Genomic DNA, 16525 nt, shown 5'->3' with positions numbered 1-16525 from the left:
ATGCACTGTGCCATTTAGTTTTGGTCCAAATGGGGAAATTACATAGTACATACACACAAATACACACACACTCTTTTTTGTTCTTTAATCAAAGTTTCAGCATTCTTTGGGAATCAAAAATTGGAGAGAGTTAATTGAAAAAATATGTAGTCAGTAATTTTCCGTTTTAATAGAAAAATAATGGATTTCTTAGGTGTCATTTTGACAGGAAGAATTTTACAGGGGATTACACTTAGCGTTTTATTGTTCATTGTTTTTCAGTGAATAAGGAAGTACTGTGGCATATAGAAACAGTCCTATTTGAATCTGACTTAGACTGTACAGTGAAAGTTTTATTTTGAAAGACATGTAGGCAAATAAACCCATTTTGGGGGGTCAAAGTCTAACATGCTGCGATTTTTGACATTTTCTTTTCTTTCTTTCTTTTTAGTTCATCAATTGTATGTATCCTCATTACAAAGTTCTGGGCACAGGACTCCTATCAGCCTGTAATGTGACTTGATCTTTAGTGACTAAAGCTAATGCTCCTTTGTCAACTTGACAGCCATAGGGCCTGTCCAAAGACCTAAGTGTGTATCTAATTTTGATGACTGGTTTTCCCAACAAGTAAATAACTTTACACTGTTGTCAGTAAGGTTTATGTAGTTTTGTGTATTGAGAACCAGCTAGAACGCATTATAGTAGTCCAGCTGGATATGACAAATGTGTACATCACTGTGGCAGAATCTTAATTTGGAAGACAGTATGCAGCCTTCAAGCCAGCTGGAGATGGAAGATGGCATTTCCAGCCACAGTAGCTGTTAGGAAGTCCAGAAGCAACAGAGTCCAGTAACACCACAAAGCTGTTTATGTTTGGTGGGTATGATGTCCCGATTGCCAGTAAAACAGCACTTCTCCTTATTTACTCTAAATACGTCTGCCTATCAGCATCACTTTTGTCTTGCCTGTATTGAATTTCCGCCAGCTAGATTTTATCCAAGTTCTTGATTCTGGCAAGCTTGGAGGCAGCTAGCAGGAATGCAAGGGATTTGACACAAAGAAGATATACAGTAAAAGGACATTTGTGTACTGGTAGCAGTTAAGGCCAAAGCAACCCCATTTCTCTCTCATAAGGGAGAATGGAGGAGCAATATATGGAGGCTTTCTAAGGAGCAGTAGTGTCTGTGTGAGATCCTGGCACATCATTCTTAAAGATACCATCTGTCTCAAAAGGAAGCAATGGCGGACGATGGGAAGGAAACACTAGGTTTAGAAGAATCCATAGCATGTCGATGGGTTCCTTGAGGAATGTTTATCTTATTGCAGAAAAGTGTAGTGAGGAAAACATGGGAATTTGGAATGGCAAGACCTGGATTTTGACATCTCTGTTTCTTACCATCTCTATTTCTTTGGGCCAAAGTTTCCTGATCCTAAATGTACTATGAAAATGGATATAATAATAATTTCCTCTCTCATTCACAGTGTTTTAGTGAACATGAGTAAGAAACAGTGTTTATGAAAAAGCTTTATTAATAAGAAAGAGCTGTTTTGATATGATGATGACTTTTATTATTTATTTGGTTATATTTCCTTGTGAACTTAAAGTTTCAAGGACTAAGGTAAACGCCTTATGTTGAAACTGAGATCTGCCTCCTAAATTCCATGGATTAAACTGTGAGTTGAGGAAGAAACTGATTTTCATCTAAGGATGAAACCAGGACCTAGTTAGAATTAAGTATGAAAAGACTCTGATGCTGGGAGGGATTGGGGGCGGGAGGAGAAGGGGACAACAGAAAATGAGATGGCTGGATGGCATCACCGACTCAATGGACATGAGTTTGAGTGAACTCCGGGAGTTGGTGATGGACAGGGAGACCTGGCGTGCTGTTATTCATGGGGTCACAAAGAATTGGACATGACTGAGCGACTGAACTGAACTGAACTGAACTGACTGGTGCCTAATAAGTATTAACTGATCGGATTAATTTCCAAGAAGTTATCCAGAATAAAAAATGAAAATGTTTGGTGTAATGAATTGCTTTTCCAGGCATCAGGGGGGAGGGGAGGAAGAATGGTTAGATAATGAATATAAGATCTCTAAGTTTGCTTTTCTGACATCTTAAAATAACATTTAACTAAGAAATTAGGACTTCTAAAAATAATTAATTAGTTAAGTTTTTTTGCTTTACCACATGACTTGTGGAATCTTAGTTTGCTAACCAAGGATTGAACCCAGGGCCCCAGAAGTAAGAGTCTGAGTCCTAACCACTGGACAGCCAGGGAATTCCCAAAATATTTTATTTTTATTTTTCTGTTTTCCAGTTGACATTTTCTACTTGATCTGTATTTTAGTTTAGGATTTCCACCTCCACCACCCAATCCCTGTCCCTCTTACACAAGTGCTTCTAAAAGTGATCCTAGATTTAGTTTTGTGACCAGCAGATACCCAAAGAAATTGATTTAATTGCTTAATTATTCATTCCATTTGAAAATATGGAGTGGCATGTTGCACCAGACATCAAGCTAGTGCTGAAAACAATGGAGATTAATACAGATACTGCCTGTGCTTTCTTGGAGATTATGATGCAGTGTTGATCCGTGTTCATTCTTCCAACAAATAGGTAAAAAATGTCTAGTATATGTGAGGCACTATTGTAAATGCTGGAGACTCATTAATAAATACAAGAATGACTTTACAGAACATTATTATAGAATGATCCCTAACAGTAAGGGGGTGCCCCTGTACTGACCTGCTTCTATTTAGGCTGCTAAGTGACATCTTAGTACATCCATGACTTAGACATCCATGAACTCTGGATCATATAAACATTTCCATAGTGTCTTAGATAAGCTGCATATTTCAGCCCCGTCCAGTTCAAAGCATTAAACATCTATAGTCCTGGAAGACTTTATACACTTTTCATTTATACAAAGAATCAGAGATAGCATCACCAGTCCAGCTAGAAACCCCCCAGTTCTATTTACATGAAGTTGAGTATTGGGGTCAGTTTCCTTCCAGCTCATTGTATTGCCACCTAAATTAGGATGGATAAGATTTTTTTTAGCAATAAAAAGTACTAATAAGAAATTAGTTATGTCTGTGTGACAATGCTTATTTATTAAGGAAGACATTAACTTTTGGAGAGAACTTGTTCTTTAAAATTCTTTGTTTTTAACGTGAGTTTGCTTCCTGATTTACTGGTACTGAGGGTTAGTTCTGCTATGTTAAAAAGTCACCATTACTTTTAAATAGATATCTGAGGTTATTCTGAGGGAGAAAAACCATTTTTATTGAACTTTACAACTGTGTTGGCTATCCAGGGTTTAAAAGAAATATCATTGGTTTCTAATATATGTTAGAAAAAACTATATCAAAGAATTCAGAATATGAAATCACTGAACTATATTACCCACAAATTCATATTTATTTGACACTCCATATATTAGTTAATAATGTATCCATAGACATTTTTAACTTCATAGTCAAGAGAATACATTAAATGGGGAAGAAATATGAGTGGGAATCATTATATGTCCTATTTCAGTCTCAAGTCTAAATATTCACTTCCCAAGAATTTTAATAATCAAGTATGTATGTGTTGGGATCTTATATTTTTCCTATGTTTTAGGAGATCAGATTAATTTTAAAAAATTTTATGGTTGCTTTAAAGGAAATTTTTATACTTTCTAGCATCCAAACTAGGAAGATTTCTTAAAAATTCAGAACCCTGATGATGCTACACAGGTATTATATGTAGTTCCACATTCAAATAATAAAAATACTTGTAGGAAATAATGACAAAATATTTCTCAAATACCTGAACTGAGTAAGGACAAAGCAAGCTTGACAAATACAAATCATTGTATACTCAAAGAAATAGCTAATTAATAGTTAAAGAAAATTTAGTGGATATAATATATTTGCTTTTTAAAATATAAGTATTTATTACAGTGCTTCCCTTGTTCATTTTAGAGAAATGCTTCCTGATTACTTCTGTGGAATGAGTTCAAAGCTGATTAAAGGCTGAAATAATTAAAAATGAAAACAGTTGAGTTAAAAGAAGGTGCTCAAACAAGTCTCATTTAGCATCTTTAGTGACTAGTGCTTAAATTAGTAGATAATAATGAAAATGTTACAAGCACCAGAGAAGGCAAAGAATTTCCATTAGAAAATTAATGGAATTAGAGAAAAGTAGGAAATGAGCCAGAATCTGCTTAGAAATGTTGTGAGGGAGAAATTGCTTAAATTTTATTGTCATTTTAACCACTTCTTTTCAAAAAATGAACTTAAAATTAGAGACAATTACCAGCTATAATTAGAGTTCAAGAAGGCAGCATTCAACTTCTGAAGCCAATTGCCTGGGATCAAATTCTACCTCTGCCATTTACTAGCTTTATGGTGTTAGGGAGGTAATTGGACTTCTCTGAGCCCTGGATTTCTGATCTGTAAAATGGGTTAATGTCAGTATCTTCTTCAGAGTTGTTGGGTTGATATATGGAAAACCTTTATAATTAACTATTAGCTAATGAAATGAAAATATCCATTGGGTAGAATTAATGCAGTATAATCTTGTTCTAAGTAGTGTCTGCTGGTGAAACATTTATAAAGATAGATGATTTTCCAGGTTATCCATAATAATAATTAACACTGAATTTGTACCAAGCATTGTTCCAAATATGCAAATTCCTGATATTAGATGATTATGGGAATGTTTATAGGACAGAAGATATGCAAATTTGTAGGAAACAATCTAGTTGAAAGGTCGATATTATACTAGAAGATGGACAAATTTTGAGAAGGACCTTTGAGAGTATGTAAGTCAGTATTTCTTACCTAAGCTGCTGGCTGGAATCAAGAGATGCTTTTGAAAAAAATTTCTGGTTTCCCAACATGGACAAATGAGAATCTCTGGGGGCAGATCTCAGACATCAGTATTTTCTGAAGTTCTGTAGTGATTTTAACCTGCAACTAGGACAGACAAACTGAAATTTCGTTTCCGTTGCTTAATTTTACACATATAGAAACTGAAGTCTGGAGAGGTGAAGTGGTTTGCCTAATGGCATAGCAAGCTGATTGTGTTCTGCCTAATTTCTTTCTGGTCTAAATGTGATCATTTCTCCAAATGTTTGGCTCTATATTAAGAATTGGGGGGATTCATTGTAATAATGATTACACAAATGATTCACATTTTAAAAGATTTGCTTGATTAATCTATAAAAGAAATTAAATGAAGTCAAGATAGGAATGAATGAATATACAAATAATTCTTCCCTATTTTTAAAAAAGATATATAGAAATACATTTCTTATAGTGTTAAGTAAACACAAATTTAAAAAAATTATAGTAATGATAAATAGCACAAATATTAAAGAATATAAAGCTGTGATAATAATTACTTACTCATAATGGTAAGAGTCAAGAAAGAGAGGTTGGATAACAAATGTTTGATTTCCTATTTATAGACTCCATGAGTTGAAAAGAAATAGCAAGCCCTAGATATACAGAAGGAAATTGATGCAAATAGACATAATGTAGGTAGAGATTAAAAACACCTTCTTTTGCACCCCTTATTCAGAATGATAGAGATAAAACATGTTTCCTGTGTCAGGTTTGACTATCTCAAAAGCTTTAAAAAAATGGTGGACATTTAAAAGGGGGATTGGCGCAGCGAATTTCCTACCTTTAGAATCCAGAATTTCTGCAAGTGGCATTGATGTTTTCTTTAATGTTTTAATATGAACCTTTATACATGTGGTTCAATTTTTCTAAAGGCTAGCTTCTTTTTAAATTTATTCATAAGATGTTTGACTTCTTTAATTCTACTTTTCTCTTAAAACAGGTTTCTGCTGCAGAAAATAATGGAAACGAAGCAGGGGTAAGAGAGCTACTGAAAAGGATTGTGCAGAAAGAAAACTGGTTTTCTACATTTCTGACTATTCTGAGGCAGACGGGGAATGAAGAGCTTGCCCGGGAGTTAACAGGCACCGATTGCTATGAAGGCGATACAGGTATTGCTAGTTCTGCAAAGGACAGCTTTGTGTGTGTTGCCTAGTGATTGAGAGTTTAATGAAGCCTATAGATATGGTGCCCCCAAAAATGGATATTTAGAATCAGAATTTCAGATCTGTTTTCTTTTCCTTACAAATGAGGAAGCTGCCTGGGAAAAGACGAACCTCCCAAAGACCACAACACTCAACAAGCTGAGCTAGAATATGGGCAGCTGACTCCTTGTCCAACATGTTTTCCGTTTTCCATCTCATTTTGGAAACAAAGGGATTGTCTGAGATTTTTATCAAGATCATTTTAACATTACTTAGACAAATACATTGGAAGAAAATATTTTAGTGGTTATTACAATTATGCTGCAAAGTCTTCAGGACATTTATATAATACTTTGAGGAATTTATTAAACATTTGATAAAAGGTCTATAATTGCTAGTGTATCACAATATTATTTTCTGTGAGTTTTTGAAAGTGTTCAATTATAATAATACAAATAGCATAGCTCTTTCAGATATGTTATTAGTAAATATAGTATTAACTGCCACCTTATTTTTCTTTTCAGAGTATGTATCCTATGTTTTAAAGAAGTATCAAATGAAAGACAAATTAAAATTTAATTGGCAATGAATGGTTACCAATATATAGTTATAATTTATACACAATTATATATAATTTAAATGGATTGTAATCATTTCAAGCTTACTTCACTTCTTTTATTCAGTCAGGCATTCAATCAACGTGTAACGAGTACCAACAATATACCAGACACTGTTCCAGGTGCTGGGGATATGGACTTAAATGAGACATACGCAGTCCCTGTTTCCATAAACCATACTTTCTAATGGAATAAGAAACCGTTTTCTAAGTTACTTATACAAAAGAAAAAACAGATAATTACCAAATCATTAGACCAAAGATATTATGATTTTATGTTGTATTATTTATGAAAAAGCTTAATTTTGCTCAGTAGTTAGAAATACACACTATATATATGCACATATATGTGTGTGTATATATATATATGTATAGTGTGTATATATATATAAAATAGTGTTTACATATTTATGTGTATATATAGACAAATATTTTTATTATGTGATATTAAAAAGCTCTGAAGAATTAAAAAATTGATGTTAATAAACTTGTGTGTAAGTGAACCATGGGAAGTAAAGTGCCATCCATGATTGTGGAAGGTCTTTTTGTTTTACCCCAAAACATATGTTGTGTGGTGTCATAAGTTTGAAATGGCCACAAAGTGAAAAGCTCAAGAGACTCCCCCTTCTCTCTGAAATCATTTAGGGATTTGAGGGGATTCATTCAGCCAAAGATGGTCAATCCAGCTTTCAAAAGCCAGGAGTAATTCCATGATTTGTCCACTAGCAATTTTCTCAGTTCCTACTGTCATTTTTTCTATTTCCACAGCAAAGTTTAATTGTATAAGGAAAATTCCCTCTCAATAGGAAGCATCTTGATTTTGCTTTAGTACTCTGGAGGGAGCTCAATGGTACTATTTGCTTGCAATATCAAGATTATAGATTTTGGGTTTTTTTTTTTTTTTTTTGCATTTCTTTATTGTGGCCCAGCTATTATTTCTATAGCATAACTCTAATGCCAATCTGCTACTTCTAAAGGGTCTTCAGGTCAAATTTACAAACAATGATAGAGCCAAATGTCTCCCTTATCCCTCAAGGATGAGCCAGACTCCAGTGCAGATCACACCTTATGATGAGTTCCCTTTCAAGACCGCATGGGACCATTTCCATCCATGATAACTTTCTAGACTTGAACTTTGAAATGGCTACAGTCTCGATTTTTTTGTTCCCTGGGAAATTTTGGTCTCCGTGTATCAAGGGATATTTAAAAGAGCAGCCTTGCAGATCACAAAAGACCTTGTTCCATGCTCCAAAATAGAGGGTAACTACACATCTTACAGCTGTGTACTAGTTTAGGAAAAAGACTAGTTTAGGAAAAAGATTGGCTCGAAAGTATCTTCTAACTCTCATGACACAGACAATATGTCTGGCTGCATTGCTTTCTTTTTTTGTGGGAGAGTGGTTGTTGGAGCAGAGCAACAAGTTATATACAACATATTTCTTTCTAAGATATTTTGGTGCCTTTTTAGAAGTCTAATTTGATTTTTCAAATTCTAATTCTTTGAACAATAGCAATCCTAGGTGAAGAATACATGCACCTATCACATACATCTATCTAATAGTCACAAAACTTCCTCTTTACTTTCCTTACTATATGTCATGAGTATGACTGTCTTTTAAGTGTCTATTTCAGAATGGCTTAGGGACTAGTTTATCCAAATTCCTCTGCCTGTGGACTTACATTGGCTGGTGAAAGTCAAGCACTTTATAAAAGAAATAAAGGCCCTTCTTAAAAGAAAAAAACATGGCACTAATTTATTGTCTATCATTCTTTTCACCCTCCCTGGTGTCCTGACAGGATCCTCTTAAATTTGGGGCTTTCCTTCTTTCAACCAAAGGATGATGATAGATGTTGTCCCAGATATGTGGGCTCTCAAAAGGAAGGGAGCAGGGTTAGGGTTTCTAAGCGTCTTTAAGTTTTTTAATTAATTTATTTATTTTTGGCTGCACTGGGTCTTTGTTGCTGTGCCTGGATTTTCTCTAGTTGTGTATAGTGGGGGCTTCTCATTGCAGTGGCTTCTTTTGTTGCAGAGCACAGGCTCCAGGGCTCCTGGGCTCAGTAGTTGTAGTATGCAGGCTTGATTGCCCAGTAGCACGTGGAATCTTCCTGACTCCTGCTCAGTCGCTATGTGTCTAACTCTTTTTGACCTCATGGAGTGTAGTCTGCCAGGCTCCTCTTTCCATTGGGTTTTCCAGGCAGGAATACCGGAGTGAGCTGCCAGTTGCTTCTCCAGGGGATCTTTCTGACCCAGCGATCAAATCCATGTCCCCTGCATTAGCAGGCGGGTTCTTAACACTTAACCAGGGAAGTCCTCTATGTTTCTTTCAAAAGTTGGATAGAAGTTTCAATCTCCATCTGGGATTCTGCGTTCTTACATTCTCACTACCCCTCCCAGCAGTCAGAGTACTCCTGACAAACTCATTCCAAACAAGTAGGGCTTACTTCTCATGTCCTCAGAAAATCTAATCAGGGGTTCAGGAATTTAAATATTGTTTGCTGACCTGTACATCTTATTAGAGGAGTCTAATCACTTTTTAGCCAGTCTTGATGCCGAGAACAAAGTTAGCTGTGATTACTCATGTGGTAGGAGCTTCTGTGGGCAGGATCGTGCCCTCCTCAACCCATAAATTCAGAGGCTGAAGCCCCAACCACCTGTGTGACTGTACCTGGAGGTATGTCTCTAGGAGGAAATGGAGGTTAAATGAGATCATCAGAGCAGGCCCCAGTGTGATGGGCCCAGGGCCTTAGAAGAAGAAAAATGTCCCCACCATGTGAGGACACCGTGAGGAGGTCACGCTCAGCAATCTCAGAAATAAACTCTCATCAGAGACCAAATGCCGGCACATTGACCCTAGACTTTGAATTTCTAGAAATATGATAAAATACTTTTTGTTTACTTTAACCACTCGGTCTACGGTGCTTTGTCAAGCTGGCCTGCACCAACTAATACAGGAGACTGGGGTCTGGAGCCTGACGCTTACTGAATCCTGGCTCCTTCACGTCTCTGGATGTGTGGCTTTCACCAGGTACCTACCCATTCTATGCCTCAATTTACTCCTCTGTGAAATGGGGATAATAATATTACTTACCATCGGGATTATTTTTAGGATTAAATGATTTAACATTAGTAAAGCACAAAATAAATTGCCTATTATTATTATAAATCCCAAATATGCGTAATATATACCTAAGAATATTATCAAATCATCTTATCTAAAGACAATCTCCAAAGTCAGAACAATTGTCTTCAGGAAATTCTCCATACACAGCACATATTTTCTCCTTATTCCTTAAGATAGGTTAATAAGAAATGATACTTTAGGAAATTTTCTTTATGGCATTAGTCTCTGACAGATTGTACGTAAGAAGGGTAAAACTCTTGTTTTTCTTCATAACCCACAAAAGCATTTAAGAAAACACTCAGTGCATGTTGGTTGAAAGGAAAAAAGGCCAGATGAAAGAAATAGAGGGAAAGAGAAAAGAATGATCAGGATATTTTATTAAATTTCTAAAAAATCTCCAGAAATTCAAAATACATGAATGTAGGCTGACATTAAAGCATATGTACATCTCATGTAGAATGCACAGTGAGAGAAAAAAATGGCAAGATCACAAGTTAAAGAAAAACTACCACCAAATTTGCATTTTCACTAATGCAGTCTTATGTGTGACTTTGTATCACTGAAATAAGTGGCTTACTTCCTAAAGGTGATGGTCAGATAGGAAATCATCACACTTATGATTAGCATAATGCTTAATATTATATTGGCTTTTTAGATAAAATTTAGTCATCACCAAAGAATTACTCACTGTGTTCATATTAAAAATAAAAATACTGTGTCAGAACATAAAAACATGTTCCAAACCTTTCAAAATGTCAAACCATTGAAGTGTATTTAGGCATATCTCTCCTAGAGACCCACTTGGTTTTCAAAATAAAAATAGCAGCTCTTTATATTGTATAAAAACTGCATTTCATTGCAATTTGCATTCTGCTTAGAATGTCAAAGTATGTAAGTATGTTCAGGTTAATCTCTATTAGGAACCCCTGTTTGTTTTCAGAACACCATTGACAGTTATGTATACTGTATAAAAGCTTGCATGGCACTATTGTTTACTTTCGAATACTTTTGTTCACAGAGTCTGAGAATTTATCACAAGAAGATGGTCTCGAAGTCAAAGAGCCAGTCCTTTTAACCACGGATCAGCCAAATCTGGAGGTCTGGGACATAGAGAATAGTTCATTGGAATCATCTTTTGCAGATTCTTCTATAGTTTCAGGTATTTGGTGCACACACATACTTTACATGCACTAATTAACTACTTCAGGAAAAATCAATTGTTGCATTGATAACATTCAGTTCAGTTCAGTTCAGTTCAGTCGCTCAGTCGTGTCCGACTCTCCATGACCCCATGAATCACAGCACGCCAGGCCTCCCTGTCCATCACCAACTCCTGGAGTTCACTCAAACTCTTGTCCACAGAGTCTGTGATGCCATCCAGCCATCTCATTCTCCGTCGTCCCCTTCTCCTCCCGCCCCTAACCTTTCCCAGCATCATTCAGTTCAGTTCAGTCGCTCAGTCATGTCCGACTCTCCGCGACCCCATGAATCACAGCACGCCAGGCCTCCCTGTCCATCACCAACTCCCGGAGTACACTCAAACTCATGTCCACAGAGTCGGTGATGCCGTCCAGCCATCTCATTCTCCGTCGTCCCCTTCTCCTCCCGCCCCCAACCATTCCCAGCATCAGAGTCTTTTCCAGTGAGTCAACTCGTTGCATGAGGTGGCCAAAGTATTGGAGTTTCAGCTTTAGCATCAGTCCCTCCAATGAACACCCAGGATTGATCTCCTTTAGAATGGACTGGTTGGATCTCCTTGCAGTATAAGGGACTCTCAAGAGTCTTCTCCAACACCACAGTTCAAAAGCATCGATTCTTCGGCGATCAGCTTTCTTCACAGTCCAACTCTCACATCCATACATGACCACGGGAAAAACCATAGCCTTGACTAGACGGACCTTGGTTGGCAAAGTAATGTCTCTGCTTTTTAATATACTATCAAGGTTGGTCATAACTTTCCTTCCAAGGAGCAAGCGTCTTTTAATTTCATGGCTGCAATCAGCATCTGCAGTGATTTTGGAGCCCAAAAAAACAAAGTCTGACACTGTTTCCACTGTTTTTCCATCTATTTCCCATGAAGTGATGGGACCAGATGCCATGATCTTTGTTTTCTGAATGTTGAGCTTCAAGCCAACCTTTTCACTCTCCTCTTTCACTTTCATCAAGAGGCCTTTGAGTTCCTCTTCACTTTCTGCCATAAGGGTGGTGTCATCTGCATATCTGAGGTTATTGATATTTCTCCCGGCAATCTTGATTCCAGCTTGTGCTTCTTCCAGCCCAGCGTTCCTCATGATGTACTCTGCATATAAGTTAAATAAGCAAGGTGACAATATACAACCTTGACGTACACCTTTTCCTATTTGGAACCAGTCGGTTGTTCCATGTCCAGTTCTGACTGTTGCTTCCTGACCTGCATACAGGTTTCTCAAGAGGCAGGTCAGGTGGTCTGGGATTCCCATCTCTGAGGATCTATTAAACAGAGGGAGAAGGAAATGGCAACCCACTCCAGTGTCCTTGCCTGGAGAATCCCAGGGTCAGGAGAGCCTGGTGGGCTTCCGTCTATGGGGTCACACAGAGTCGGACACGACTGAAGTGACTTAGCAGTAGCAAGCAGAGGGAGGAAATTTGGGCTTTGGGGTTTTGTATTTGTATTCACATAATATTTCCGGAGGAGAGATATCCCTGGTGGGGGGGAAAGGAATATTTAAGCTAATAACTCAAAGATGAGGAAGAAAAAGTCAAGTAACTAGTCTAGGGTGTTGCGAAGCATGTTACATGGACCATTAGTGATAGAGAAATACATTATTATTATCCTCATTATATATTTATTTTACAGTTTTGCAATTTATGACAGAAAAAAAAAATATTTCCGGAGGAGGTTAAATGAAAGTATTGCTCTTTGTGGCTAAAAATCTTTTAAAGCTAATGCAATATTAATATGTTATGAATATGAACACACTGAGTTCTAATTTTATTTTATAAAGATATCCATGGTTCTTGTCATATGATAAATATCATAAGTGCATCCCATGATTTTCAAAGTACTTTCAAATACATGAATCAGTTTGACTCATCCAAAGTTCCGAGAATTAAATGAAGGTATTACATTTTCCCTTTTTTACAGATTAGGGTGTCACAGAAAGATTAGGCTGGTTGTAGAAACCAAAACCAAGGTTGTAGAAAGGAAGATGAATGGGTGCTAAACAGGAGTTTGCTTGAATTTCAGTAACTAATTGGTGTGGGTACTAGATACCACCATATCCACCTCTTTTGATATGAAACAGGCTGAAAGAATGAAACGAATTTAACCAATTCCCCTCCCTAGTTTTCTCCTGATAGGAGAAGCCTTCTCTCCTTCCCCTCTGTCCCCCCAAATGGCCACGTTCATTTTTCACTAAAAATAGTTGCTGGAAGTCTGTGGTATACTAGTAAATGCTTACCAAGTGGCCCTGTAGGGAAAAGAAAAAGCCCTGATGTTTAGGATATGCCATCTTCATGGTGTGAATGCTTGCACCATGGCTAATTTCAAGTGTCCACATGATGTCACTGAACACTAAGTTGGGAATAGACGTGAAATACGTTATTTGCCATTTATTATATGGAGACCATAGACTGAAATAGCCTCAGCATCACTGATGATTGTAAAATCTACAAAAATAATTAGAAAATGATGAGTTTTAAGTATTCGTTACCTTCGTTTTAATATAATTTAGTAAGTCCATATCATTTAATTTGTAAAGATGCTTGTGCTTAACATTAATAAAATTCCACAAAATTCCAGAAAATTTAACAGTTGTTCCTGTGGGCCCATGTAAGCTGACTCTATCACACGACTGCAAAATACGCTGTTTCCAACTCAGAAAAGAAATATAGCTGCGTTGTAGGAAATTTGGAAAGCAGAAAACAAAGGAAAAAACCACTGCCCCTTTCCCAATAAAGTACATTACTCTTCATATTTGGGTATTTGTTCTTCTCACTTTTTATACATACCTGGATGTCTGTATAGAATGGCATTTCTCCTGTATTTATTAGATATTCTTCTACAGCACGATTTTTAACAATTGAAAACAATTCCATCTATTGGATGCTTTTAATTAACCACCTTTTGAACATTTAGGATGTTTCCAAATTTCTACATCATGAATAATGCTGCAGTAACTCTCTTTGTATTTACATCTCAGTTTAATTCTTTTTAAATTTATGTTTTATTTTTTAAAATACTTTATTGAAGTATAATTGATTACATTGTTGTCTCAATATCGGCTTACAGCAAAGTAATTCAGTTATTTATGCATACATTCTTTTTCATATTCTTTTCCTTTATGGTTTGTTTATTGCAGGGTATTGACTATAGTTCTTTGTGCTGTACAGTGGGGCCTTGTTGTTCATCCATTCTCTATGGAATAGTTTGTGTCTGCTAACCCCAAACTCTCATCTGTCTCCCCACCCAGTTTAATTCTTAAAGACATATTACATAATTGAAATTTCTAGATCAAATGGTTCCTACAATTTTAAGGCATTTGATATTTAATGCCATATTTTACTCCAGGAAATTGTACCAAACAATATAGGGTAATACTTACTGTCCTGAAGTCTCTTGTACAAGAGTAGGCAATGCTGTTTTTAAACTTTACCAGTATGCTATGTTACTACCTGAATTTGAGTTTTTAATTTCCAATGAAAAACATATTTACAAGTTCATTCTTTTTGTTGATGTTGCTAATTGCCAATTTTCTTTTAGGGCATTTATATTCTTCATGATGGTGTAGGTGAATTAGCTAAATATATGGGGTAGCAATCCTTTGTCATAAATAGTACCAAGGTTTTTTATAGCTTGCTTGCAATTTAGCCTTGCTTATTTAAGGTGTTGGAGTTTTTTTAGTGGGATACTTCTGAAGCATTAATGTGCTTATGAGTCACCTGGAGGAGGAGGTCTTATTGAAATACAGACTTTGATTCATAGGTTCTGTGTGGAACCTGAGATTCTGTCCTTTTCACTTGCTCCCAGGTGATGCTGCTACAGCTGGTCTTGGACCACAATTTAATGTACTGAATAGCAAACCTGGATTCTAGAGGATCTTTTTTTTTTCATTTCAGCAGCTGTGCTTTCTTTCAGAAACCATGGTTGTATAGGAATGCCAAAATTACTACCTGAATGTGGATTTTTCACATTTTAATAAACTTCCTTGTTAGGCTACCTGACATCTCTGTGGGTTAAGCTATTTTATAAATTCACACTGCTGCTGCTGCTAAGTCACTTCAGTCGTGTCCGACTCTGTGTGACCCCATAGACGGAAGCCCATCAGGCTCCCCTGTCCCTGGGATTCTCCAGGCAAGAACACTGGAGTGGGTTGCCATTTCCTTTTCCAATAAGTGAAAGTGAAGTTGCTCAGTCGTGTCTGGCCCTTAGCGACCCAACAGACTGCAGCCTACCAGGCTCCTCCATCCATGGGATTTTCTAGGCAAGAGTACTGGAGTGGCTTGCCATTGCCTTCACACTAGAAAGAATTAAAGCCAGGACTGAGGCTGGTAGTTGATCTTCATCTCAAATGAAGGGTTTTCATCAAACTTGCCAGCCTAATGCATCTTGTCAGCCTCCAGTATCTGTGGAACATTCAGAGTCTCAGCAAGGACAAAATTAAATGCAAGACTTTTTTTATTTAATCTGTTTTCTGGGACTTCCCTCATGATCCAGTGGTTAGGACTCCAAGAGTCCACTTCAGCGGGGCGTGAGTTCAATCCCTAGTCAGGGAACAAGGATTCCACAGCCATGCATGGTGCAGCCTTAAAAAAAAATCTGTTTTCTTACTATTTAATATAAAAAAAATTTGCATCATGTGAAAAAATCTGGATTTTAAAATAATGGTCTTGAGGGACAGGAACGGGTTTGTTTTCCTTCTTGGGGTCCCCTCCCTCCCTTTCTTTCACTTCCCTTTCTTTCACTTCTTCCTTTTAACAAATCTGTATTACACTCCTATTGTGTGCCAGGCATGCACTGTTCAGTTCAGCACTGTAAATATTGTGATGGAACAAAATAGAAGTGACTTCTGCCCCAGTGGAGCTTTCGATGATGGGCATGTCAGCCAAGCAGTAGTCACTCTGTAGCTGCACAAAGTGCTGTGGAAGAAAAGTACCGGCTGTTAAGATGTGTACTAGTCTGAGGACATGTACAGCAAACTGTACCATAATCTGAGGACTCCATCCGTTTCACGACTTCAACAGCTACTAGGCTGTGAGGTTCTTGTGCGGTCTGAGCTTCTTATGTGGACTTGGGAACAGGTTCATCCAATCCATTCTGGCCCTTCCCAAGAATGGGTAACTGATCTACGAAAGTATAATGCCTTTTGCTTCAGGCCTTGACACTGCTCCTGATAGATGTGGATCATCCCAGTTATTTGTTTCTTGTCTTGTTGTTCTTCAGAACTAAGAATTACTGATGTAAATGACTTTTAAAGAATCATTACCCCCAAAGAAGTTACTGGAATTCTTTTGACGGAAGTTTTTGTTGCAAAATTAACTGTAGAAGGATTTTGCCTACGTTGTTATTCTTTGGCAAGCTTAACAATCAGGATAAATATGAAAGTATTCAACACTGAAAATATTCAATAATACCAATGTACATAATTGTGTGCATCTTACTGATATTGATAATGTGTAATCTTTAGTTTGAATTTCAGTACATCAGGTTAAGATTCCAAGTACAGTTACCAAGGTAGCATTGAAAGAAACTTATTACTTAAGCTACACACATTCTATAAATATGAAA

General features: G+C 36.9%; 1 protein-coding gene across 1 annotated transcript in view; it reads left to right on the top strand.

Moving 5' to 3' along the window:
• The window catches only part of IFIH1 (interferon induced with helicase C domain 1), a 61387-nt gene that overhangs the window by 1525 nt on the left and 43337 nt on the right, over positions 1–16525 (top strand). Inside the window, exons 2-3 of the mRNA XM_055397348.2 lie at positions 5820–5988; positions 10778–10918. Of these exons, the coding sequence (XP_055253323.1) occupies positions 5820–5988; positions 10778–10918 (310 nt within the window). The remainder of the gene's footprint in view (positions 1–5819; positions 5989–10777; positions 10919–16525) is intronic.

Source organism: Moschus berezovskii, chromosome 2, assembly GCF_049115385.1.
Source record: "Moschus berezovskii isolate FMDL1 chromosome 2, NW_MosBer_1.0, whole genome shotgun sequence".
Taxonomy (NCBI): Eukaryota; Metazoa; Chordata; class Mammalia; order Artiodactyla; family Moschidae; genus Moschus; species Moschus berezovskii.
Note: the sequence above shows the minus strand (reverse complement) of the source record. Positions and strands in the feature narration are given on the sequence as shown.